The 26,236-nt window shown below is 46.7% G+C and overlaps 1 protein-coding gene across 9 annotated transcripts in view; it reads left to right on the forward strand.

Annotated features, from left to right (window-relative positions):
* The first annotated feature begins 11,048 nt into the window (after window positions 1–11,048).
* The window catches only part of ATG16L1 (autophagy related 16 like 1), a 76,731-nt gene continuing 61,543 nt past the window's right edge, over window positions 11,049–26,236 (forward strand). For all 9 annotated transcript variants that reach the window (XM_042950577.1, XM_042950571.1, XM_042950572.1 and 6 more), the window contains exons 1-6: window positions 11,049–11,316; window positions 15,001–15,094; window positions 19,154–19,259; window positions 19,990–20,063; window positions 20,887–21,138; window positions 25,337–25,402. In XM_042950577.1, the coding sequence (XP_042806511.1) occupies window positions 11,202–11,316; window positions 15,001–15,094; window positions 19,154–19,259; window positions 19,990–20,063; window positions 20,887–21,138; window positions 25,337–25,402 (707 nt within the window). In that variant the 5' untranslated portion in view covers window positions 11,049–11,201. The remainder of the gene's footprint in view (window positions 11,317–15,000; window positions 15,095–19,153; window positions 19,260–19,989; window positions 20,064–20,886; window positions 21,139–25,336; window positions 25,403–26,236) is intronic.

Below are 26,236 nucleotides of genomic sequence, written 5' to 3' on the forward strand. Positions count from 1 at the left end.
CAAAGTAAAACAACAGTTGGATGAGATTATCATCTATCAAACTGAGAAGATTTTTTTTTTTTCTATTGTACTACCCAAACTGGTGAAGATGTGGTCACAACGAACATTCTGCAGCACGGGTGGAAGGTACAGTGGTGAAGGCTGATGGAAAGTGCGTGGCCAGCTGTTTTTAGAGACTTTGCTATCTTCATCATCTTTAACCTACTAGAGTCAGAGCCCTGCTGGAAGCCTGTTCGGTAGAATCTGAAATTTGGATGGTGGAAGGCAGGGAGGCCTTCTGAAACCAGCCATTCAGGTTTCTAGCAGGACTAAAATGGCAGGAAGAGAAAGGGAGAGAAGCAGATTACTTGCGTGAGTGGGCAATAGAGTCCCTAAAACGTTTTCTTTGGCCTCACTTTCTATCACAAGGACAACTTTCTTTTCTTTTCTCTCTTCTCTTCTCTTCTCTTCTCTTCTCTTCTCTTCTCTTCTCTTTCCTTTCCTTTTCTTTTCTTTCCTTTCCCTTTGCTTTTCTTTTCTTAATTCTATTAGGAAATTATACTTTTGGGCACCTGGGTGGCTTAGTCGGTTAAGCGTCTGACTTCGGCTGAGGTCACGATCTCACAGTTCGTGAGTTCAAACCCTGCATGGGCTCTGCACTGACAGCTCGGAGCCTGGAGCCTGCTTCAGATTCTGTGTGTCTCCCTCTCTCTCTGCCTCTCCCCTGCTCACACTCTGCTTCTCTCCCTCTCCAAAACAAATAAACATTAAAAAAAAGAAAGAAAAGAAATCATACTTCCGGGAGCTCCTGGGTGGCTCAGTCGGTTAAGCATCGGACTCTTGATTTTGGCTCAGGTCATGATCTCATGGTCTGGGGTAGAGCCCTGTGCTGGGCTCTGTGTTGGGCGAGAAGCCTGTTTAAGATTCTCTCTCTCCCTCTCTCTCTCTGCCCACCCCCCTTGTGCTCACTCTCTCTCTCTTAAGAAAAAAAAAAAAAAAAAAGAAATTGTATTTCTGGTGACAAACATGTTTTCAGGTCTCTCAGACATTTTATAAATCCTCAGATAATTGTGTGACCAAAAGGTCATTTGCTCTGTCAAAAACATTCTATTTACTCAGGCTGAAATGCCATTTGTACACATTTTCTTCATATAACTTGACTTTGCCCCTGAGTCAGATAATAGAGCTGAATCCAGCATCAAAATATGTAAACCCTTCCACTTGAGATGCAGACGTCAGCCAGGGCAGAGACGGGCTTCAGAAAGCATGGTGTGTGAGGGCGTCGTTTCGAGTGAGGGTGTGTGCGTGTGTGCACAAGGACAACTTTTGTCACGTTTACCCTGTGGCCCAACAAATACAGGAATTTAGTCTTATAATTGGAATTGTTGATTTTGTGTACTTTTGACAGCTGAATCATGTTTCCCATAGTTTTGGAAACTTCTCTCTGCACATGGCTCTTCGTAACCTGCAGCCATGTTAATAACTATTTTATTTTCAAAATTCAATAATTCAAAATTCAAAATTCTCCCCCAAAAAACATTTTCTGAAGTCTCTTCATATTCTTTCTCTTCGAACTCCACTCACTAAAAATCAACCAAAATTGGAGTTTTTTCTGTCTCCACTAGAATAGACTCATCAACAATGGATAGTTTATTTTTCAGGGAAAACATTCACTGATTAAAAAAAAAATAGCTTGGGGCGCCTGGGTGGCTCAGTCAGTTGGGCGGCTGACTACAGCTCGGGTCATGATCTCACGGTCTGTGAGTTTGAGCCCCCCATTGGGCTCTGTGCTGACAGCTGAGCAAGCTGGAGCCTGCTTCGGATTCTGTGTCTCCCTCTCTCTCTACCCATTCCCTGCTTGCTCTCTGTCTCTCTTTCTCTCTCTCTCAAAAATAAGAAACATTAAAAAAAAAATTTTTTTTTAAATAGCTTTAGGGGCGCCTGGGTGGCTCGTCCGACTTCAGCTCAGGTCATGATCTCACGGTTTGTGAGTTCGAGCCCCGCATCGGGCTCTGTGCTGACAGCCCAGAGCTTGAAGCCTGCTTCGGATTCTGTGTCTCCCTCTCTCTCTGTTCCTCCCCAGCTTGTGCTCTCTGTCTCTCTCTCAATAATAAATAAACTTAAAAAATTATTTTAAAAAATTATTAAAAAAATAGCTTTAGCCCATGAAACAGGCACTCACCCAAAATACAATTTAAGCTTTTGTTTTTTAATTTTTAGCAGGAAAGCTGCTTACAAGTTTGCTGGCAACTTTCAGTTTTTGAAGGTGGTGCTTCTGTAGCAAAAGATTTCCCTTATTACTTCCTAAAAATATCCACCCAGACTTCATTTACTTTGGAAAAATTAATAGAAATGCCCTGTTTAGTCCCCGGAAGGTAAAGCAAATCCCTGTCCATCCATCTTAAGGATGCTGTGAAATCACCACAAATGGGAATACGGACTGCTGGGGGGAGGGGTGGAGAAGGTTGCACTCACTTGGATGCAGGAGACCTGCCCTCTTGGCCTTGTGAGAGAGAGGTCACCTGGGGTGTGGCAGGAAGGACAGGTCCCCCTCCCCCACACACTGCAGCATGAAAGGCCATCACCTCCGTGGTCATGGTCACGAATCAGGGCCTGAGAAAGGGCACAGAGAGGCCCCTCTCCCTCGGTCCCAGAGTCTTTCCCTGAGGGTTTCCTGCCCTAAAGTTCTAAATTTCCCTTTTAGTCAAGGTTCTTTGCTTACAAGGAAGAGAAACTAGCTGCCGATGGAGAGCTGACGAAGAGCACGCCCTGGTGGTGGGAACAGGGCTGTCCCGCAGAGGGCTGCCCCGCCCTGGGCCCTGCTCTCTCCAGACACGTCCTTTGCCCGCCTCTTCCTTGCTCCTGTCCACAGACGGCTCTTCTGCCCATTCCTGCTCTCCCTGGCTTTGCTTTGTCTTGGCCTGGCTGCTCAGGCCCCTGAAGCCCAGCTCCCCACTCTAGGACCCCTGGAAGAGGAATTTGGCCCAGCTTGGGTCAAATGGCCATTGCTGGTCCAAAGAGCTGAAGGTCCAGTCACATGGTAGAACCTTAGCCACCAGAGCCATGATGTTATCAGAGGAAAAAGAAAAGTGGACTTGGGAGGGACAGGACACCCCCTCTGAATGTCTACAGCAGAAGTGGTAGCTCCTTCCCTCCCCAGTCTTCTCCTGGTATTTGGGTTCCATCACCACCTCCTCTGGTTCCAGGAGCAGCACATGACGAGGAGGACTTGATGTAAGATATTTATTGAGGGAGATGCCTCTGGGGGAAGATGGGAAGGTCACGGGACAAGGCTGGTCCTCTCCGAGATGTCTGCTCAGGCTGCAATAACAAGATACCATAGACTGGAGGGCTTAAATAATAGACATTTATTTCTCATAGTTCTGGAGTCTGGGAAGTCCAAGATCAAGCTTCCAGAGGTTCTATGTCTGGCAAGAGCCTTCTTCCTAGTTTGCAGACAACCGTGGGGAAAGAGCGATCATCTCTCAGGTGTCCCCTCCTAAAGGGCACTCATCCCACTTATGAGGGCCCCACCCTCATAACCTAATCACCTCCCAAAGACCTCCAAATACCATCACACTGGGGGTTAGGGCTTTACCATGTGAATTTCAGGAGGATACATTCAGTCCGTGACAGTGCTCTGGAGGCAAAGTCGGAAGAGGAGTCTCCCATGGCTCAGGAGCTGCCCTGCCTCAGTACCCCTGCAGTGTTTGGTCACCGGCCGGGGCATCCGTGGGTAGTGCAGACACAGTTTGGACGTGCTGGTGGGTTCAGAGTGCAGCAGCTGGGGCCGTTAGTAGATTACATTTCCCCAGTAGGAGAGCTGAGAGGCACAAGTTCAAAGGCCAGCACACAGGCCCTTCTTGAGTTTAAAATGCAAAAACTACTTAGCTTGAAGGCTCTACAAAAACAGGTGACGAGCCGGATGTGGCCCGCGGGCCATATTTTGCTGATCCTTGGTTTAAATTACAGATTAAGGTTTCTGTTGCTCGCAGCTGAAATCCTCCCAACTTCCACAAGAGGTAAGTACGGCTGACACCAGAACGCTGATGTAAGGCTGCTTGCCGTTCTAATTCCCAGTGTAAATTCATTCTTGACACTCAGGCTTACAAATACGCAGACCATGCCTCGCTTTACTTCTTGCATAACTCGAGGGTAAAGTAACAGGTGTGGAGTGGGGTGTGGGGCTTCTGTAAGAGACCTGCAAGGGGAAAGGTACTCTTAGAGTTTACCAAGGCACAGGAGCCTCACTGGCAGGAATCAAAAGCTGACTGTTAGATGCTTCCCTGCTACCCCAATCCCAAACACAGCAGAGGGGTCACTTACTCTTGCCTCCAACGCACACACACACACTCCTAAATGAGGATACAGAGCTGAGAATGGTTGAAAAACAGCCTTCACGGGGATGGAGGTCAAGTTGGGCCCCAAGGAGATGGGGCTTTGAGAGAAAAGAGGTAAAGAGAATGAAAGAAACTGGAAGGAGGGAGGGAGAGAGAGACAGAGACAGAGGGAAAGAGAGTGAGACAGAGAGAGATTGTGGAAGAGAGGGTGTGGGCCACTTTGCCCACCAGGGTGTGATCAAACGGTGCATCCCCAAGGTCTAGGGCAGGGCCCAGGCCCACGGGAGATCTCGGAGGCAAGCTGGAAAGACCAGAGGAGCCATTCCTGAATCTCTACCTCCATGCAGGCTCTGTAAGAGCTGGACTGGATCACTTGAACCTGTCAGGAAGGATGATGGAATGTTTTCCAAGATCCTACATGGACTTCACAGGCTAGATCATTCTGCCCTGGACTGGACTGCCCCACACACCCCCGGAAACAAGGGCTGTGCTGGAATTACCCAGGGAGTTGGAGAAGCCATTTATCCATGTGCAGGCTTTGACAAGATTAAGGGAGCTTTGCAATTTCACTGTGGGGAAGCTTAAGAGACAGAGGCCCAATGCACACGTTGGGACAGAAAAATTTGCTTATCGGAAAGAAGAGGTTCAGGACAAAAAAGCTGGAACCCGTATGCGTCACACACCACAGCGTGGCCAGTCCTGTGCCCCGTCTCTGTTGGACACTGTGTCCCTGGCTCGTTCCTTCTTATTTGGGGCTCTGCCTCCCGGAGGTGAAGTGCCTGGGCATTCAGATTTGCAGAGCAAACCCAACAGACTGCTGTTTCAACTTTAGACCTTTTTAAAGACAAAAGAGCCATTCGATACCTCAGCAAAGAGCCATATCTCGTGACATGCAGGATTTACTTATTTACTTAGAATCGTACTCCACCGCTGCCTGCTTTCTCTGTGGTTCTACTGCGATGTTGGTAGGCGCTCCGCAGAGTTATTAATACCCCGTGAGTCACTCCAACAGTGCTGCTTGAAATGGTGTCCCTTCACTTTCCGTTGAGGGGGAAGAGAAAATAGTTCTAACATATGGCAACAGTATTTTCCCATATTCCAGGTCTATTCTAATATTTCTAACTGTAACTTCTGGGTTATTAAGATTTTCTCTCACCGGCAGATACTATTACTTAGAACAGAGCTTAACTCACTCAAAAGTTTAGGAGATCTCAGATCTAGACCCTCTTCCCCAATAAGTCTGGAAATAGGATGCCGATTAACACGAAAAGTGCACGGTGAGAAGAGAACGTGTTTGTCAAGATTGTAAAAGGGAAAACCCTCCCTTAGTGCCCACCTTGTGTGTGTGTGTGTGTGTGTGTGTGTGTGTGTGGCGGGGGGAGTACCATTTTGCCTGCCCAGCCCTAGTTTTTTCTTGGGCTTGCCTGGTGTATTAATCAGGATTCTTGGATGGCAAGTGGAAATAAAAACCCAATATAAACCAGCTTTAGTGAAATGCGGTACTGTATTGGCTCAAGTAACTGGACTGGGAGGAGAATAGGGCTGGGCTAGTTTCAGGAGTGGCTGGAACCAGGGACTCCAATGGCATCAACATTCTTGGTTTCTTGTCTCCTCTTCCCCTTCTGATTGCCCCAGTTGTTTTTTTTTTTTTTTTTTTTTTTTTTTTTTCAGATTAAACTTTTCATGAGACACAGCCACTAGCGGATCCTGATGCATATCCTCAGACTTTCTACCCAAAGGAGAAAAGGGGCCCTCTCTCCCAGATCCAGGTAAAAAATTCCTGTGGAGGACAGTGATTGGCAGGGGTTTCTATGCCCATTCCTGGGATCGATTTGTGGTGTGGAGGGGCAGGGAAATACCATGAATGTAGTCAGGAGGGCAGAATGTGTTCATAAAAGAAGAGGGGGCTGGGCAGTCTGAACAGAAGATGTGTCCTATATCTTCCTTCCTCTGAGAACTGTCCCTTTCCTTCTGTCCAGAGGGAGGCATCCTGGAAGGCTGCCCCATCAATCATTAGACATGGGCACCTGCTAGTCCACCAGCGTCCTTCCCCAGGAGTTTGGAACTGGGGCTCGGAGGAACCAGCGCAGTCTGTGGCTTGCTTGTACCGAGAGGCTGTTGGAAGGGACGTTTCTTCACTTCCAGTGGGAGGGTGGGGGTGGGGCAAGGAGCCGGGGCACCAGACAAGGGGAAAAGGAAGCGGCAACTTACACAGGGAAGTAGACACCAAGGGCTGGGCATTCTGATGGGATTTGCATCCTGGTTCCAGGGTTCCTGGTGTCCAGCCACATCCGTGGTGCCAACTCGATGCAACACCCTTTCCCTTAAGGAAGCCCAAATTGCATTTCTATCGCTTGTAATTAAAAGCACTCTGATCTCCATCTCACCCTAAAAACCAGCTACAACCCTGATGCGTTGACATATGGCACAACAGCATGATTAAACACACACGTGTGTGTGCATGTGTGTGTGTGTGTGTGGAGGGGGGGTCTGGCATCAGTTTTCCTCGAATGAATCCAAATTCTGCCTCGTACTAACTCCGTGACATCGCACAAGCCACTTGACCTCTCTGTGTGTCAGTTTCCGCACCTGTAAAAGGAAATATTAACAGCACCTGCGATCGTGTAGGGTGGGGAAAGGAATGTTAAACCGTGTAGAGCACAGTGCCTGGCACGCAAAAACCACTCAATATTAGCTGTTATTCACAGTAGGGGACAGTAGGGCACAGTAGGGCAGGAGTGTCTGGGAGAAATGTAATCATCTCTTTGAAGATCAAAGAAGCAAGCCACGGGAGAGTAACTTCCCACAAACACACTCTCTAGCCAGGGATCATATTCCCAGCTTGTTAGATGTGCCATGTTGAAACGACCAGCCACCATTCCAGATGCTTGGCTGCCAATATAGACGAGGGATAAATTTGTCCTAAGAAAATTGAGCTTTGCTGGAAAGCTCGTATTGGAGTATGAGGATGATACTCACCTCAGACACTGTCATATTTAAAATATGACATCTGAGTGTCAACATATAGAGAGAGTAGATGACCAGACCCGCATGTGGCTTAGTCTGGGTACAGAATCTAGAAATTCCTTATAATGACGTTTTCCTGCAGTGTCCATACATAGGCAAACACAAGCAACACATGTCTATAAGGGAGCATGATTATTGTCATAAAAAAGGTGGTATTTGGAGGGATCATCAGTATGTCTGAAAACCTATGTTGGCTGGCTTCTTAGCCATCTTTTGGTTTACTCTAGAAGCTACTATGTCCATACAGTAGACAGTTAACACAGTAGCATGGGTAACTTAGCTTACTTTCACTTTTAGTGATCTAATTTTGGGAAGAGCTGGAAAGGAGTGGAAATAAAGAATCAACAGTGTTTCGTTTTAATGACAGATTATATCTTAGAAAAGAGTAAGAGCAAGAAGGAAAAAGAACGGGAGAGAGTCAGATCTCCCCGGCACTGCCTTCTGGCCAGCCCACTTTTACTTTTATTCCTTACAGTTGGAAATAATGCACCTTCACATCTCCCTTCCTGAAGAGTGAGCCCTGTGAGATCAGGATCCAAGCCTGGGCTGTCTGTCCCCCACATAGGACTCACCTCTGTGGCTGACCCACACTAGGACCCAACTGTTTGCACTTGCTGATTGAGAGATAAAGGGGATCAGAAAGGCCTAGAGGGGAAGGACAAGAGGAAAGAGGACAGTTGTCTGAAAGTTGGACTTGGAAGTCCTCAGGATTGGGGCAGCACTAGACGACCTCCCAGGTGAGGTGTACAGGCGGATGGTTAGGGTGAAAGTCTCTGGGAAGGTTTTTTATTTTTGTTTTTGTTTTAATGTTTTTTTGTTTATTTTTGAGAGAGAGAGGGAGAGGGAGAGAATGAGTGGAGGAGGGGCAGAGAGAGAGAGGGAGACACAGAATCCGAAGCAGGCTCCAGGCTCTGAGCTGTCAGCACACAGCCCAACGGGACTCGAACCCACGAGTCGCGAGATTATGATCCGATCCGAAGTCAGGCACTTAACCGACTGAGCCACGCAGGCGCCCCTGCGGGAAGTTTTTAACAGTGGAAATGTTGTTACATGAAGTCTAGTTGTACTTTCCTTCGGTGATACTAAACCTTACACAAAGAAAGTTCTTCGGGGAATGATGCCTCTTCCATTCCGTGAGCAAATATGCGTTGCTTAACACACGACGGCAAGCATCTTGGGATGTTTGACGTACACCTTGAGGAAGAAATGGTTTTGTACACGTGTTCATTTCTATAACTTTTTCTTGCATACGAAGTACAGGTGTAATGTGGAATAATTAGAAAACACATAAGACATAGAAAAAACATAATAAAACAAAAAATGTGTCAACTATACTCAAAGAAAAAACGAAAACACCAGCAATGCCACCGCCCAGAGCTAGTACTCTCAGCATTTTCATGTATTCCACTCAACGATTAAACAGCAGTTACTGAGCACCGAATACATAACAAGCTTCCTGCTCTTGCTGGCTATGATGTTGAGCAAAAAGAGACACAGCTCTTGCCTCAAAGGTTACAGTCTGGAAGACACGCCTTCGTCAAGTAATGATATAAATATATATCATTATATTAAAAAGCTCCAACTGTGATCACTGCTATAAAGGAGAGGTGCGTGTGTAGGGAGACCTGACCTGGTTGTGAAGGTCTGTTATTGGAAGTTTGGGGCAGTGATTACTGAGCTGAGGATTAACTCCTAGGAATCAACTCAGAGAAATCAGAAGGGAAGAGTGTGCATAACACGAGCGCCATAAATCCAAAGGCCCTCCTGTGGGAGGAAGTATGGGGAACGGCAGGCTGAAGTGTGTACCAGATAAAGCTGGTGAGTTAGGGAGAGGGCACACCTAGCAGAGCTTAGTATCCTTAGTTTAGAAATTACACCTTCTGCGCATTTGACAAGTTTTGCCTGTGAGGAGCCAGGGATGCATTTATTTTACACAGAGCGGATTTATACCGTACACTGTTTTTATCAGGAACTTTTTTTAAAGTTTCTTTCTTTTGAGAGAGAAAGAGGTGCATGCATGCATGATCAGAAGGAGGGACAGGGAGAGGAGAGAGAATCCCAAGCAGGCTCCGCACTCTCAGAGCAGAGCCCGACTCAGAGCTCGATTCCACGAACTGTGAGATCATGACCTGAGCCAAAATCAAGAGCCAGACGCTTAACCAACTGAGCCACCCAGGTGTCCCAGGGACATTTTTTTGAACAATAAATATACACTTATTTAACCCAGCTCTTGTTGTTGAAAATACAGATCATTTCTTATTTTCCAGTTATGAACAATGCTGTGAAAGATGTTTTTATATATGGACATTTGTCCAAATATGTAACACAAATTTCTACAAGTGGAATTGCTGTTTCTGCAAATTGTTAACATGTTTTGATGATAATCTTATCTGGAAAATAAGCACATTCAACTGTCAAGATTTGATGCTTTGTGATGCTATGGTCTTTTGAGGTTAGTACCACTGTTACATTTGGAGGCATTTTTGGTGACTTTCAAAAAACTGCTCTCTCATTTTCCTCAGTATGTGAGAAAGTTCCTTCTATTTCTGCTTCTTCCTTGTCCTTTCCACAAATTCAGATCACTCAGTGCTGACTGCCAATGAAGTATCTCCAACAAGGCTGTAGAAGCCTGACTGAGCTACTCCCGGGCTCCACAGGAAAGGCTTTTTTATCTGTCTCTGAAGGAGCTTCCACTGGACTTAAGACATTGGAAGAGAAGCCCGGTTCTGATACTCCTTTCCTCTCCCCTGGCCTCCTATTTTGTCCAATTCCATTTCATGCAGTAAATTCACTAACTTGTTAAAGGCAAATGAAGCTCAGACGATTCTATTACAGACCATTTCCATTCTGAGTTGACAGATGCCATCTTCTCAAGAAACTGTCTTCCACTGACCATTTTCAGTATCTACTGGCAAACTGGCCTTTTCCTCTTGTTTACATTCCGCACCCTTAGATTATCTTCTAAGAACCCATTTACTGTTAGATCATAGATAATTTCTAGGCTTCTAATCTTTAACATAGCCAATCTATTTACATTTTTCTTTAACTGTTCTTTGCATTCCATGTCTTCGTTGTAAAAAAAAAAAAAAAAAAAAATGCCCAAGGGCAACGGGACACGCTTGCTAAAGTATAGCGCAGCCAGACTTTGGGTAGGCCTTGGAAGATACCGGCGGTCTAGGTGAAGTTAAGCTTGCAATATACCAGGTACAGTACGGTGCACACTGCATTACATAGGTTATTCCTTTTAATCCTCACGGCAACCCTGTGAGGTAGATATCAGCAGGGTCCCCGTTTTACAGATTAAGAAATTGAGGCTTAGCGAGGTTGCCGCTCATCTACAGTCACTCAGCTACTAAGTGGGGAGTGGCTCCCACTTCTGCTTGTAAACGACGCGATGAAGAAAAGGGAGGCAGGCCAAGAAAAATATAAATCGCGGGGCGGGGGGGAGGCAGAGAAGTTAACTTAAACTGGCGGGCGGCACCCTCCCGGTCTCCTTCCCGCCCGCAGCTGAACTTCCAGCGTAGCCCGCACGCCTCCCAGCGGCCGCTTCCCTGCTCCCTGCTCTTCCGGCCTCGGGAGGGCGTCAATACCCAGCGCCTCGCGCCGCCAGCGGCCTCGCGCGTGCGTGTGGCGTAAGGCGTCGGGTGAGGAGGCGGGTCTTCCGGCCCAGATTCAAACCATTTCCTGCAGGAGCCGGAAGACCGTCCCGGACGGCGTTCGGGGCGGCCTGTGTGTGGAAGCGAGCTCTGGGCCGCCGGCCTTCGCGCGCCGGCTAGTCGCCCCATGCCGCGGGCTGCGGCCGCCAGTCCCCGCTCGCATTGGCGGTGCTGAGGCGCCGGGGCGACAGCGCGCGAAATGTCGTCGGGCCTCCGCGCCGCCGACTTCCCCCGCTGGAAGCGCCACATTTCGGAGGAGCTGAGGCGGCGGGACCGGCTGCAGAGGCAGGCATTTGAAGAGATCATCCTGCAGTGTGAGCGGCGGGCGGGTGCGGGGAGTGGGCGGGCGGGGCCCCACAAGAGCCGGCGGGAAGCCGAGGCCGAGCCCTGGCGACGCCCGCGCGCCTTGTGGCCGCCCCAACCCTTTTTTGGATCTTACTCTCTTTCACTGTAGACGGTTTCCCTACTAAACTGTGTGTTCTCCAGGGGCAGGCACCGTTCGCGCTTGTGCTTGGAAATCCAGCAGCCGCGCTTTGTGTACTTGAATAGGCTCCGGAAACGGCCCGTCTCGGGCCTCGTGTTATGAAACGGTCACCGACTTTAAGCCTTAACTCGCACAACTAACGTCCTCTTAGTGTAATGAAATGTTCAGCCTTGGAGTCCTCAGACCTCTTGTCTTTACTCCACCTCGGTGTTCTTTAACTGATACAAGGGTTTGAGTCTTACTGTTTAGGTGGGACGTTGTAGTCTTTACTATTACTGAAAACTTCAGTATGAAAGAGGTGGGTTCCTCCTCTCTCCACCCCTCTGCAATTTGAGGACAAAAGTGTTTGTACCCTTAGATGAGTCCTAATGAGCATTTTCTTTGCCCCCTTCCCAATTTTACCTAACTGATGACACATTTGGGGGAAGAAATGGGCCCTTTTCAGTCCTATGGTTCCATCTGCCCTTTGGAGAAAAGTCTGGAGTTAATGTCGATGATGAGGTTCAAAGCAATAGAGGTATTGAATTCTGACTGTGCTAAATCAGTGGTTCCCTATCTTATGTGCACGTTGGTATGACGTGGATCTTTTAAGAATTAAAAAGCCCAGACCGATTAAATTGCCGTATTTAGGGTGGGACAGAGGTATGAGTGGTTTTTGGTGCTCCCCAAGTATTTCTAATACGTGGGCTAGTTTGAGTGCTGTGGTAAATATGTGGTATGTATTATTTCACTTTATCTTCTTGAAAATTCTATGAGGCAGGTCCTAGTGTTGCCTTAGGAAACCCAGGCTAAGAGAGATTAAGTATTTCTTTGGGGAGGCATGCAGATTCGTGTTGGAGTCTGGATTTGAACACGGATGTGATGGGTCCTAACTTTTGCATTAAAAAAAAATTTTTTTTAAATGTTTATTTTTGAGAGAGTGAGACAGAGCATGAACGAGGGAGAAACAGAGAGAGAGGGAGACACAGAATCTGAAGCAGGCTCCAGGTTCTGGGCTGTTAGCACAGAGCCCGACGCAGGGCTCGAACTCACGAACCATGAGATCGTGACCTGAGCGGGTCAGATGCTTAACCGACTGAACTACCCAGGAGCCCCTGCATTTTGTTTTTCTCACTGGAGCCCCCAAGAAATGACCCTTCCTTGCTTTCGCTGAATCCACCCTCTTAAAAAAGATGGGAAGATGGGGCGCCTGGGTGGCTCAGTCGGTTGGGCAGCCGACTTCGGCTCAGGTCATGATCTCGCGGTCCGTGAGTTCGAGCCCCGCGTCGGGCTCTGTGCTGACAGCTCAGAGCCTGGAGCCTGTTTCCGATTCTGTGTCTCCCTCTCTCTGACCCTCCCCCGTTCATGCTCTGTCTCTCTCTGTCTCAAAAATAAATAAACATTAAAAAAAAAAAAAAAAAAAAAAAAAAAGATGGGAAGGAAAGAGAGGTGATGTGCTGTTGTGCGAATTCCTTTTACTCTAAGAGATGTGGCTGCCAGAAGCACAGGAAACCCTTCCAACTCAAACGCACATGGGTTACATAAATTCAGGTGGTCAGGTATTTATTGAATGCTTAATCTTAAAAGCTAACACGTACCGAAAGTCACATTGGACTGGAAGTCTGACTCCACACCTTGCTGAACTTTTCACTTACCTTTCTGGGTCTGGTTTGCTGCATCTATAAAATGCAGGTGAAGCTTGCCCTGTCTGCTTCATAAAAACTGTGTGTGTGAGTGCTTTGAAAGCCATCTACATAACAGCCCATAAACAGAAGTTGCTTGTAATTGTACTGACAGAGATCGAATGGTTTTTCTGCATTGAAAATGGACATTTTGATGGGGTGGGGGGGATGTAGGAGGAAAGTCGGAAGGAGACCATCCTGGAGAGGGAACCCATCATTAAATAGCTGTAGTCAGTAGCGCATGCCTGAGGGGCTAGGAGCCCCGACTGAGATGAGAGGTAGTTAGAGGGCTGGAGAGCAAGACAACCTTTGCCTGTTAAGTTTTTCTCTTTGACATTTGGGAGGTCACTTCCAGTTTGCCTGTGGAACACCTTCCACTCCTTCTTGCCTTCCCAGGCCAGTCAAGTTCAGTTCCTGCCCGAGCCAAAAGAGAAAGACGAAAAGGGACTGTAGGGACAGGTGGCAGCTCTCCCTCAGCTGGATCCTTCTCTTTAGTGTGAAGAACTTTCAAGCAGGATCCCTCTGGAATGCCTCCTGTCCTTTTTAAGACCTGACTATCCCAGGGCACCCAGCTCTGGTGTGACACTTTAAAGACCTTATTAGAGCCCTTTGATGTGCGTGAACACCCAAGGTTGCAATCACATTTCCATGTTCTGTTGAACTGATGGATGAAATTAATGTAGACCAAGAGTATTTCTGTTTCTGTCCAGGAGTTCCATTTTCCACATGTAAAGGAGAAGTGGGGCTCAAGACTCTTTTAGAAGAAAGATAAGCCCTTCCGACAGGAGTACTCACTGGCATGAACCCTATCGAAATTTTGTTCTAGAGCGGTTCTGATCTCACACTTGTAGGATTTGTGACAACCCCCATCAAATGTAGCTATTCTGCAAGTGTCCCATGATCAATCTCTTGTTCTGCTCAGTGCCCCTTCCCCTCTTGCTTGTCCCCGTGGACTGTCATTCCTAACTACTTGTCATTTGAATTCCTGCGCCATGCTTCCTGTCACTTTTGTTACTTTTCAGAAAGAAAACTCAGTTTCTCTCTTAAGTTCTCCGCTCGTGTGTTCTTGACACGTTAGCATCTTGCAGCCAGTCGCCTGAGCAAGGAATTTCAGGATAATCTTTGACTTCTTATTAGTAAATCTCCATTCATGTCACTGCCTGCTTTTCAAATCTGTTAATTCACCACTGCCAGTAAGAAAAGGTCTGAGTTTTTCATTCTGCTCGTTCATGTGTTGGCTGGCTCCAAGTTTTCATTTCTAGCCACTTAACCAGATAACTGCCTGCCCTCCTGCCTGGACTCCACCATCTTCACCCGTAAGACCATCCAGGCAAATGAGGGAAGATCACTCTTCTGTTCCCTTTTATGCTTGACCCTCTGTTATACTTGAGCTCCTTGAGGTCAAGGACTTTTCATAGTTGTATCTCTAGTGCCCAGATCTAAAAATTAAATTTTCCAAATGTAATAATACAGTAAAGCTGTTTCACATTGCTTAGAGGTGTGTAACGTGTCATTTTTCCATTGTATTTGGTTGTGGTTTTTGTCTCGCTTTATTTTTTTACTCCTATGATTAAAAACAGGTAAGTGGGGGACATTCTTGCAGCGAAGTTTCCACGGGTTCCTTTGACTGGGTTGCTCATGCTTAGGCCAAGAAGCATCGAAGGAGCGTATGTTCCTGGGTTTTGAACGGTTGCTACCATTGCTGTCAAAGTGCAGTACCTAGGACTTTGAGGCCTCTTGAAAATGAAACCTATCTAGTCTTCTGGTTGTTTTTTTGGTCCAGATCTTTATAGGATAATAAGTAGTAATAAAGTGTGCACCGTTAAAAATTTTTTTCTTCTCTTTTTTAACAGATAACAAGTTGCTAGAAAAGTCAGATCTTCATTCAGTGCTGGCCCATAAGCTACAAGCTGAAAAGCATGACGTCCCCAACAGGCATGAGATAAGGTATTTTGGAACTGTCCTGTATCGCTTGTGTCTCTTCAGCAGAAACGTGTCTCTGTTTAGTTGTCACTGCTCGTTTAGAGGCGAACAGAATACCGCGTCTGTGCTCCAGTTTGTGTCTGCTCCTTTCAAATACGAACTTCTGAAGCCAAGTACCTAAAATTCTTTTCTGAAGGTGTATGCCCACCCAGAAGGCTTAGCAGTAGGTGCTGTGAGCTTGAGAAGTTGCTCAAGGCAGGTAACTGTGCCAATTCCTTCTTCAGCCTCGGGGTCCACTTTTTCTGAATAATCACATCAGTAAGCATTCTTGAGCAGATTTACACGAATCTTGTTAATACTGGATTATATCCTGGTGCATAAACATATAAAGTGCTTCGTATATAGAACAGGTCTATTTGATCCTTTTTAGTTTGGTGGATTTCAACATATTTTAATAGAGTGTGAAATTAAGCTAGCTGGTGGCAACAAGCTTTTTTTTTTTTTTTAAGAAAGAATAGGAGAAATCTGCATTTTAACAGAAAGGGTAAGTTGTTTCATTAAACATGCAAATATGTGTTCATAATGGGAAGTTTGATATGTTTACTTGGGTTATTCATGTAAACTGTATTTCTTTTTGGGGGGTATGGTCCAAGAAAATCTAATAGCCAGACTTAAGCAAAAGCAGTTTACCATAGAATCATTCTGTAGTGTTATTATCTTTTCCATGTTTATCACATTTGCATATTACATATGAGAGTTTGTATGGGAATAGTTCCCATTATTGCTCTAAAATCTATATACTTTTTTGCCTATCCGTTAACATTTACCAACAAAAACAAGTTGGTAGTAATTCAGCGATTTTTTTTTAAACCCAGAAATGTGAGGTGTGGCTGAATTTATTTATCTCTGTAGCTAAATCTGCTGTATAACCATCTGCCATCCATGTTTCCTCATTTCACAAGATGGTCTCCCAGCACACCAGAGTGGGCAAGAGGAACAGATGGCCCAGCCCAGGGTTTGTCCTTGCTTAATAATAAATTCAAGAGATCCTGCCTGACTGTGGCCGGGGTGGGGGGTGGGGGGCAGGCGTGAGGGGAGGGGGGCCTACTGTAGTATTTAAAATATTAGTTGCAGTGTTCTGGTCAATTTTAGGTGTAGAAAATGCCATTTTACCTTTTTCATCTAAATTCAGTCAACTGAAAACTTGTAATACTTTGTTTCTATGTAGTTAGATTCTGGGTGATTATACTTTATTCTTTATTGGTCAGCCAAGCTTATTTGTTTGGAAAGGTGCAATAAACAAATACACAGTAATTCTTTTGACTATCACTGGAGTGGTAATTTAGTTGGAGGTCCTTCCTTTCCTACAAACTTGAGCCCCTAATCAGGCCTCTCCTCCTGACCGCCTTGTTTCTATTAATGGTGTTCTTATTTTCCACAAGTCATCTATGATTCCTTTTTCCCTCAGTATCCTGCCCCTCCTTGTTGGTAGTCACCCACTCAGGCATGCTCATTTTTCACTCACAGCCTCTTAATGCATCTGTCCCTTCATCCGGTGGGGAGACTAGCTCAAGGGGTGTTTGATGGTGTCGTAAGGGTGTTTGCAGAAGATGGGCCTGGTTGTTTCCTTCTGCCTTCTGGCTCCTTAAGTTCTGCCTGTCTCATCCTAGTTATTCTTAAAACGCTACTGCCCATGCTTAAAAAGCTTTATCTGGATCAATTATCTGTGTCTCTTCTGAAGTGTTTTAATCCCTTTGCTTTCTGAATAGGTTAACATTAAACTCCTCAGCCCAGAAATCGTTCAGTCCTGTCTTTGTGTGTGTGTGTGCTTCCTGGACCGCAGCATCTGGCAGAATTGTTAGAAATGCAGAATCTTGGGCCCCCGACCAGACTTCCCGTTTCAGAAACTGGGGGTGCAGGGATGAGGGTGGTAAGGCCCACCATAATCTGTAATTAGGTGATCCTGAGAACTACTGCTTTAGACCATGGCTGCCCAGGAGTCCTTGTCAGCTAGCTGCGTCACCTGAGGGGTACAATGAGTGGCCTGATGCTAGCGTCCTAGAAGAAGGGGCTAGTTTTACATTTGCGTATTGCCCATTGCTTTGCATTAAAATAAGAGGATTTAGTACAAATAATTTCTAGTCTTTCTGCCTAGTTTAGGATGGTTTCTTGTAAAGCGTTCCACTTTCTAATCTCTTGGCTTCGACTTCATGGGCTAAAATTGGGGAAGGATTAAGTTGCCTCAAAGGATGAGGTATTAGGATGTGCTTAGAACATGTGATAGAAATAGCTTTAGACATCAAGGGTAAAGTGAGGAGGGACTGTCATGCTGCTGCTCCCTTTTCCCTCTGGTTTGTTACAGGGCAGACAGAGGAGGCTGTTCTCCCCCCTCCCTTTGGGTGCTGGTGTCCTACTTTTCCACCATCTTCCTCTTCTCCATCTTGTGCTTTTCCTGGGTGATGGTTTAAACGTCTGACTATCATCTGATGGTTCTCATCTGTAGCTGCAACGGAGACCCCAGCCCTGAACTGGAAGCCCACAGTTCAGTCATCTGCTGTTTCTGAGAGAGGATGTAAACCCTTGTGAAGTCTCCAAAACCACATTGACCCTGAGAGAATCTGAACTCAGTTCTTTGGTTTCAGACATAATCTGTTTGCTGACAGCTTCTACTTGCTCTCTTTGAGCTTGGACCTCTTTACGTGACGTGCAGACTCTGACACCCGGTTTCCACTCCACACACCAGCTTGGGTGTCCAAACCGCACTCTTCAGGCCTCCCCCGAAGCCTGCTTCCCCCCGAGTCCTAACCATCTCAGTAGGTGGCACCTGTGTTTCCATCAGTTGCTCCCAACGCCTTGGAGTCCTCATTGACTGCGGTCTTTCTCGTAGACTCCACAGCCAAGTCCAAGGCAAATCCAAGGACTCTCTTCGGAAAGGATCTAGGATCTGACCACCTCTCACTCCCTCCGCTGCTACCACCTCGACGTGAGCTGGCCTGTGTAACAGCCTGCTAACTGATCTCCCTGTTTCTACCCCTGCCCCCCTGCAGTCAGCAACCATAGCTGTGCTTTTAAAGCATACGTTACTCTTCTGTTCACAGCACGACAGTGGCTTCCAGTCATGCCTAGGAAAAGTCAAGGTCCGAAGAGGGGCCTGGGAGGCACTGCGTGATGGCCCCACCTCCTCCCTGACTGTCTTCTCTACCCTCCTGCACGCGGGGCTCCTCTCACACTCTCCCGAGTGCACCAGTTGTGCCGCTGCCTCCGAGCCTTTCCAACACTTGACGTTTCTTCTGTGCGTCAGGCTCCAGCCCCTGGGGGCTGCATAGCTTGCTCCTCACTTCTTTCCAGTCTGCAGTCATGTGTCGCCTCCCAGAAGCCTTCGAGTGCCCTAAATAGAACAGGACCCCTGTTGCTGTGTTCCCCTCTTTACCCTTAGTTTCTCTTCACATCTGACCATCTGACTTCATGTATTTACTTGTCTGTTGTCTGCTCTTAACTGGTTATCAGTTGCACAGGGGGGCGCCTGGGTGGCTCAGTCAAGCATCCAACTTCGGCTCAGGTCATAATCTCGGGGTTCGTGGGTTCAAGCCCTGCATCGGGCTCAGTGCTGACAGCTCAGAGCCTGGAGCCTGCTTCGGATTCTGTGTCTCCCTCTCTCTCTGCCCCTCCCCTGCTCACGGTCTGTTTCTCTCTCTCAAAAAAATTTTTCACTTGCATGAGAGCAAAGCTTTGTGTTCACTTCCTTCTTCCAGCTCTAAGGTCTGTGCCTGGCATAAATGGACCTTGTCTTCTCCATATTTACCTAAACTTCATCTGGAACCCATGCTTTGTTCCTGACACGACCAGTGTTTGGGTTGTGGCTGGTTTATTTTACCAAGTGTCTCATGTTTCCTGCCTTCTAGAACTCCATTGCTTGGAGGAACTGAACTGCTTTACTGGCTACGTTGTCACGTGCAGGTTTGAAATTCTGAAGTTACTGTTCACTGCCTGATCGAAGAGGTTTGAGGTCTGATTTTTTTTTTTTTTTTTTCCTTTCCTCTCTTTTTTGCACGTTCTCTTCGTCTTCCTGGTTTGGGGATTTAGTCCTGGCCACGACGGTGCATGGAATGATAGTCAGCTACAAGAAATGGCCCAGCTGAGGATTAAACACCAAGAAGAACTGACTGAATTACACAAGAAACGTGGGGAGGTACCGATAGCCGCTCCCCATCTGTCTTCTGCTCTGTGCGGGCCCTGTGGTGGGGGAACAGGTGGGCAGGCACACTAGAATTAGCAGCCATCCCAGCTGCCTGTGGCATCGGCCTGTCTCTGAGAATGCAGCATCAGGAAAGGTGAGGTCTTCCCCTCCACCAGCAGAAGGGTGAGCCCGTGGGATAGCTGCTGGTTGCCACACTCACAGGTGGCATGACAGGTAGAAGTGGAGAAATCTCAAAGGAAAGAGCTTGCTGCTTGTTCTACCGAAGGTCTAATACCTTCCTAAAGCATTTGAGAGTGAACCCTGCAATTTCAGAAAAGTTCATTAGAAAGAAGGAAAAAGTTCTGGGCTGTGTTTATCCTGGGTGGTGGTCTGATGGCAAATTGTAAAAAGAAAAAGTTATCAGTTCAGCTCAGTTGATCATTTTATCAGCTGAAGGGTTTGAAAAGGTGGCCAGCAGGGGTGGGGGGTGCAGACAGGTGTCCTCAGAGGGAACCTGTAACACTTCTCGTCTGCCCACGGCTGCTGTCGGCAAGAGGGGAGCCCACATCGTTCCCATGAGTGTCCCCATTGACTCCTCTGCTCCTCGCTGCCACCTAGCTCGTTTCTTCTTGGTGCCTGGGCCCAATCCCACGGGCATCTTTTCTAGAGTAACCCACTGTTGTTTAGTTTCCAGCTGAGGTCCTGAAATCTCTCACTGATGAAAGTGTTCTTTCCTCCCCAGTTAGCTCAGTTGGTGATTGACCTGAATAACCAAATGCAGCAGAAGGACAGGGAGATGCAGATGAATGAAGCAAAGTGAGTAGAGGCGACCCTTCTGGGACTGGTCATGGGTTGCACTTGTCCTTTTACTGTCGGCCGGTGGGCGGGGCCGGGGGTGATGGCTGGTGGATGGGAGCCACACCGGGCTCAGCAAGAGTGTCATTTCTGTGCATGCACAGCCTACCTGCTCTGAGGGAGACAAAGGCAAGGACAGTGCCCTCCGTCTCCCAGGTTCCCAGCACACCCCTGGGAAGTACCCTTGGCCCTTGGGAGTGTTCCTGAAGCACTCATGGCTCTCCCTGTGGGCACTGCATATGGCAGCCGGTGTCTTCTGTGGTGGAGATGCGGCCAGCATATGTGAGTGTGTGGCCCTTGGGAACAGGGATGAGTTTGTGGGCAGGACTATTCTTGATCAGGGAGAAGCCTGGGATTCCCAGTCCTAGGACGTTTGAGCTGGAGGGGAGCCTGTCTTTCATCTGTGCCTTTTTCCCTTTCTCTGCAGACAGGGGTTTCCAGAGGTTTAGAAAGGCATCTTTGCTCCATGAATGATAGAATCAATAGAATGTGCAGAATTTCCAGCCTCCTCTTAAGCCCCCACTTTAGGCATCAAAGCTCCCTCTGGGGATCCTGCTTTTGTAGTCATTCATCATCTGGATGAATTTCACCCTACATATTTCCTCTCCTAATGGGCTTGTCCTGGAAACCACTGGGGCTGGGCTGGGCTAAGTAAGAGTCCTCCATGGCACCAGGTGTGCTGGCTGAGGTGATTGTTGGCGGCCCGTGCTCACGTACCTGGCCAGGGTCTCCGGCACAGGGCTCTCGCGTGGTGCCATTCCTCCTCTCCGTGTCTTGCTTTCAGAATTGCAGAGTGCTTGCAGACCATCTCTGACCTGGAGACGGAGTGCCAAGAACTGCGCGGTAAGCTTCAGGACCTCGAGAGAGCCAACCAGACCCTGAAGGATGAGTATGATGCCCTGCAGATCACGTTTACTGCCTTGGAGGAGAAACTGAGGAAAACTACTGAAGAGAACCAGGAGCTGGTCACCAGATGGATGGCCGAGAAAGCCCAGGAAGCCAACCGCCTCAATGCAGAGAATGAGAAGGATTCAAGGTGAGACATCAGTCCACTGTTAGTGGTTTCCGTTTTTGGGGAAGTAGAGCCTAGTTCTCTGAAAACAAAAAAACCTAAACCTGTAGCTCTGATGATGGGGGACAGGATGAGACAGTCAGAAAACACTATAGTCAAATTAGAAATAGCAGTGGTGGATATGGAAGAGATTTGCATTTATAAGAACACTTTTGTGGCTGAGCAGAGGATTACCTTCCAGAAGGGTTTTTGGCCTGTACAGTTTTTGCCAGTTTCTTTCAGTTTTCTTGGAGAAAAGCTGATTCATTCTTTCTTTTTTTTTTTTTTTTTTTAAATGTTTATATTTGAGAGACAAGAGTGTGAGCAAGGGAGGGACAGAGAGAGGGAGACACAGAATCCGAAGCAGGCTCCAGGCTCTGAGCTGTCAGCACAGAGCCCGATGCAGGCCTTGAACTCATGAACCATGAGATCGTGACCTGAGCCAAAGTTGGATGCTTAGCCAACTGAGCCACCCAGGAGCCCCAGAAAAGCCAGTTCTTGAACAGTGTAAGGTAAAGCAGAATTCAAAAAAGATTGGAGTTTTCCCCCACCCCTAACTTCATAAAACTGTCCAGACCCATACGAGGTTCTTGCTAGTATACAAGAGATCTAATCTTGCATGAATATAGATGGGAAATTCCAAAGTCTCAAATTTCACTAGTACTTTTTTTTTTCCTACTAGGATTTATTCCAGGAATGGAAAGATGTTTCATTAGGAGATCAATTAAGTCTATCACCTTGCATGGTAAACAGTATGACCACTTTAGTAGATCCCCAAAATGCCATTTGTTCAGACTCAGTTCCCAGTCCTGATAAAAACCCTTAAACTTGGAACAGAAGCTTTTAATAAAAACACCTGTCTGCAGCCAGTAGCTGATGGTGTACTTAACGGGGAAGCCTCCCATCTCAGACCCCAGGTGTCCGTCTCAGTGGAGGGAAATGTGTGTTGAAAATTCCCACAGAGTCCCTAACACATCAGAACCAGGACACGGAACGCAAGGTGCTAGAAGCAGCGGGTGGGGGTGGGAGAGGGGTCATGCTGATCCACCTAGAAAGCCTAAGAAAATCCCCCGAGAAAAACTAGCACTTAGTGTTCACCAGAGCTTGGAACATACGATTTTAAAGCCCTGGGTCAGTAGTTTAGAATTTGAAAAGATTGTTGCCGTTAATAATCTAAGAGAATGAAAATAGGAAAACGTCTTGAAGAGTAATAGTGATAGTTACTCCTACCAAATAACATATTCAGGTAGTTTTCAGAATCTATGTAAAAACTGAAACCATGAGGTAGAAGTAAAAAAACCTGGTTATCTGCTATTGTATGAAAAATTCCTAAGTAGTATGAGGACTTTCTAAACATTAAAAGTAACAGAAAAAGTGGACTGTGTAAAATTTTCAGATTTCTTAAAGTCAGAGAACACAAAAGCAACCAATGGGACATGTGATTGTCAAGTAAATCTCCTGATATGGAATTGGATTAAGGAGTAGGCGAGCCCTTGCACAGGTGGGAAGTGCAGGGGGTTCGCAAAAGCACGAGCGCATGTGGTCCGTCCATCTGGCCCCCACGGGCTTGGGAAGGAGACGAAAAGCGCCTTCACGTTGGTCGTGGCCAGCCCGTTCCACCACCTCCCGAAGGGCACCCGGGCAGGACCTGAAAAGTGTTCCCACTTTTTGGGCTTTATCCTAAGCTGGTACGGAGACATGGTCACGGATGTTGTTTTGTGACGGCACATTACTCATAGTGAAGAAGCACTAGAGCCCTTGGGGGAGAAATAAATAGGGATATTTTCCTCCAGTGGGATTTTACAAAGTCATCTAAAAATACATGTTTTAGGAATACTTAGTGATGTGAGAAAATGGATAAAATTAATGCAACTAAAAATAGGATGGGAAATGTTTTCATAGAACATCTGAAATTTGAATGAAATCAGATGATTGAAAGGAATTATGTTGTTAATGGTGTTTAGTTCTGGGTGGTGAGAATGTGGCTTTTGTTTTCTCATTTTATACTTTTCTGTATTTTCTAACTTTAAGTTTCTGTTGCATTAAGAAAATTGAGCTGTCCTTTTGGATTCTGTCTCATATACTTTTTTTTTTCCTGTAAGATTTTATTTTATTTTTATTTCGTTTTTATTTTTTATTTTTAAAATTTTTTTAAATTTTAACTTGTTTTATTTTTTATTTTTTTAAAATTTACATCCAAATTAGTTAGCATATAGTGCAACAGTGATTTTGTAAGATTTTATTTTTAAGTAATATGTACAACCAGCATGGGCAGCGTGAGGTTTGAACTTACAACCCCAAGATCAAGAGTCACATGCCCTGCGACTGAGCGAGCCAGGTGCCCCCGTGTTCACTTTAAGTAAAATAGCTCGGCCTCTGCTGTGGAGTCCTTAGGCAGCTTCAGGGTGGTGAGCTCCCCTGGGATGCCTGGAAGTCATAGTGTTGCGTGTTGAACACCTGCCCAGGGAGAAGCAGGCAGGATGAGGAGCTTGGTCATCACAGCAGATGGGGGAATAATACAGACTTGCAGTTGAGAGTGGGATGAGAGCATGTTACATGTGTGCTCTAGTTCCTTCCTTTAGAATGTCCTCCTGCGGATATGCTGTCGGGGGTATTACCATCTGATTGCGTAGGCAGGGCCCGGGCTTTCTTTTCATTACTTTGCTCAGACTTTACTCCTTAGAAACTTTCCCTCCTTCCTGCCAATCCCCAGGTTAGATGTCCTCCTCCTAGCAGCCTTTGTTTACCTGATAGCGTGGCCCATTCCATGTTCTGACGTAGCTGTTCATGCTCTGCCGAGGTCTGTCCTCATGGTCAGGCACAGCGGCTGCCGTGTCACACACACTCGGGGAGTATCCAAGAAGGACGTTTCTTTTTGGCTCCTCTAATGAAGGCCGGGCTGCTGGTGTTCTCTCCTCCCTGTGACCCTCAGTCTGTCCTATGTCCCTTGCTTGCAGCAGGTGCCTTTCCAGTAGAGGAGGGTCACACACCCCACCCTGACATCCCAGTTTCCCTCAAAGGTATCTCTTCCAGCGAAGAAGAAATTATTAAAGTTTGTCATTTGTCCTGTTCTCGTCTTCCAGGTAGAAAATCAAGAGTGTGATGCACTTTCTTAAGCTGCAGCCTCATCCCTTCCCAAGATTCAGATATGCTACCTAGGGAACTTTTCCCCGTTTTGAGAATTAGCGCTGTGATCGAAGCTTTACAAAAAGTTCCAGCAGAATTCTTGGCTGGGGCTTGATAGCAGTGCTAGAATTCTGCACTGGGGCATCTCCACATAAAGGGTAAAAACCACAAGAGATGAACTTGCCGTGGAAAAGAAAACGAGGCCAAGGTTAAAGGTTAGGGAGATCTTGAATTTAGGACTTGGGGAAAGACAAGAATTGTTCTGAGAAGAGGAAATAGTGGACTCAGCTGCTGACCACATTAAATTTTGTCTGCAGCCGAGACGTCTTGTGTCCAGCCCTGGTCAGTTGAAGCCATGTGCGTTCTGACAGTTCAAGAATCTCCTACCTCCGTTTCCTTATCTGTAAAATACTGCTTAATTTCAAAGCATTGTTAACGATTAAATGAGTTAAAACCTGGAAGTAATAATACCAAGCCAAGCAGAAGTAAATTCTAAGTAAATCTTAACTGTTACCATTCATGCTCTGGGTACATTGCTGCAGAAAGCCAGCTCTAGACCACCACTAACCCTGGATAAACCTGGTGTGCCTTTATGTCCTGAGAGGCCCCGGGTCATGACAGGCAGGCTTCTCCCTTGCTAGTTCATTCACTGCTTTCTCTAAGAACATAATCCCTCTTCTGGGCTTTGCTCTGGAATCCCTTAAGATAGGGTTCCTTACTGATGTTACTGGTGTGGGCTTGGGACTGTGGTAGCTTTGCCCAGGGCAGTTATGTTACTGTAGTTTATTTTTGAGTTTATTTTGAGAGGGAGAGCGAGAACCCCAAGCAGACCCTACACTGTCAGTGCAGAAGAGCCCGACGCAGGGTTCGAGAACCGTCAGATCATGACATGAGCTGAAAAGAGACGCTGAACAGACTGAGCTGCCCAGGTGCCCCCAGGGCAGTTATTTTAAATGTGCTGGATATTCAGATGTGTTATTGGAGCTAGAAGTTTATTGAGAGCCGAAACCCCATGCTTTCTTCAAGCAGATATAACCAGTGGGCTTTGTTTTAATAGGCGGCGGCAAGCCCGGCTGCAGAAAGAGCTTGCAGAAGCGGCGAAGGAACCTCTACCCGTTGAACAGTAAGTAGAGATATTCCCGTCAAAACTGTGCTGTTAGTAATTTGATTCACTCTTTTAAAATGACTTTGTAATGTTTTTATTTCTGTAAAACCGTGTTATGGATTAGTGGAAAGAAAACTAAAAGGTTTAAGGGAGCAGATAAAAACCTACTTGTTCCCTCCCAGGAGGCACCTCTAGTGTGTGCTCCTCATCAGCCATGAGCGCGAGGTCTGACTTCCCTCACTCTGAACAGGTGACTGCTGCCTGCCTGCTGCTTTCCTCTCGACACTTTGATCCATTTTCTACCCCTCGTCGGGCCTGTTGCCCTGTATTGCCGGGCTGGGGTTCTATCTCTTGCTCTCCATTCTTGGTTGGTGACTCCTGTAGGAGAAAGGTGTTCATACTGAGGCCCTGCTTTAGATTTAGAATATGTACATTTTTCTGTACTCCCAGATGTGGAAAATAAATCTGCAGTGTATTTTCCTGAAACTACAAAAAAATGATTGACCTAGAAATGACAGCTTTTCCAGAAACTACAAAAAATGATTGACCTAGAAATGACAGCTTATGGAAGCTGTTTATGCTGCCTCCTGATTGCAGCATAAAGAGGTGGCTGGGCGTGACACGACTCCGGTCCCGCATACTGCCCAGGATCTCACAGAACAGAGCTGAGCAAACCTAACCTAGGGGTGTCTGACCATAGAGGCCTGTTCTTAGTCTCTGTGCTTCCCACTCAGTAGGATTTCTGGGTCAAAGGCCGTGTCTATCTTTGAAGGGTTTCGATTACCAGTTGCCACATCCTGGTGTTTTCTTAGGGCCCTGGGCCTTTGCACCGTCTGAGTGTCCTCACGTTGT

Source organism: Panthera leo, chromosome C1 (assembly GCF_018350215.1).
Source record: "Panthera leo isolate Ple1 chromosome C1, P.leo_Ple1_pat1.1, whole genome shotgun sequence".
Lineage (NCBI taxonomy): Eukaryota > Metazoa > Chordata > Mammalia > Carnivora > Felidae > Panthera > Panthera leo.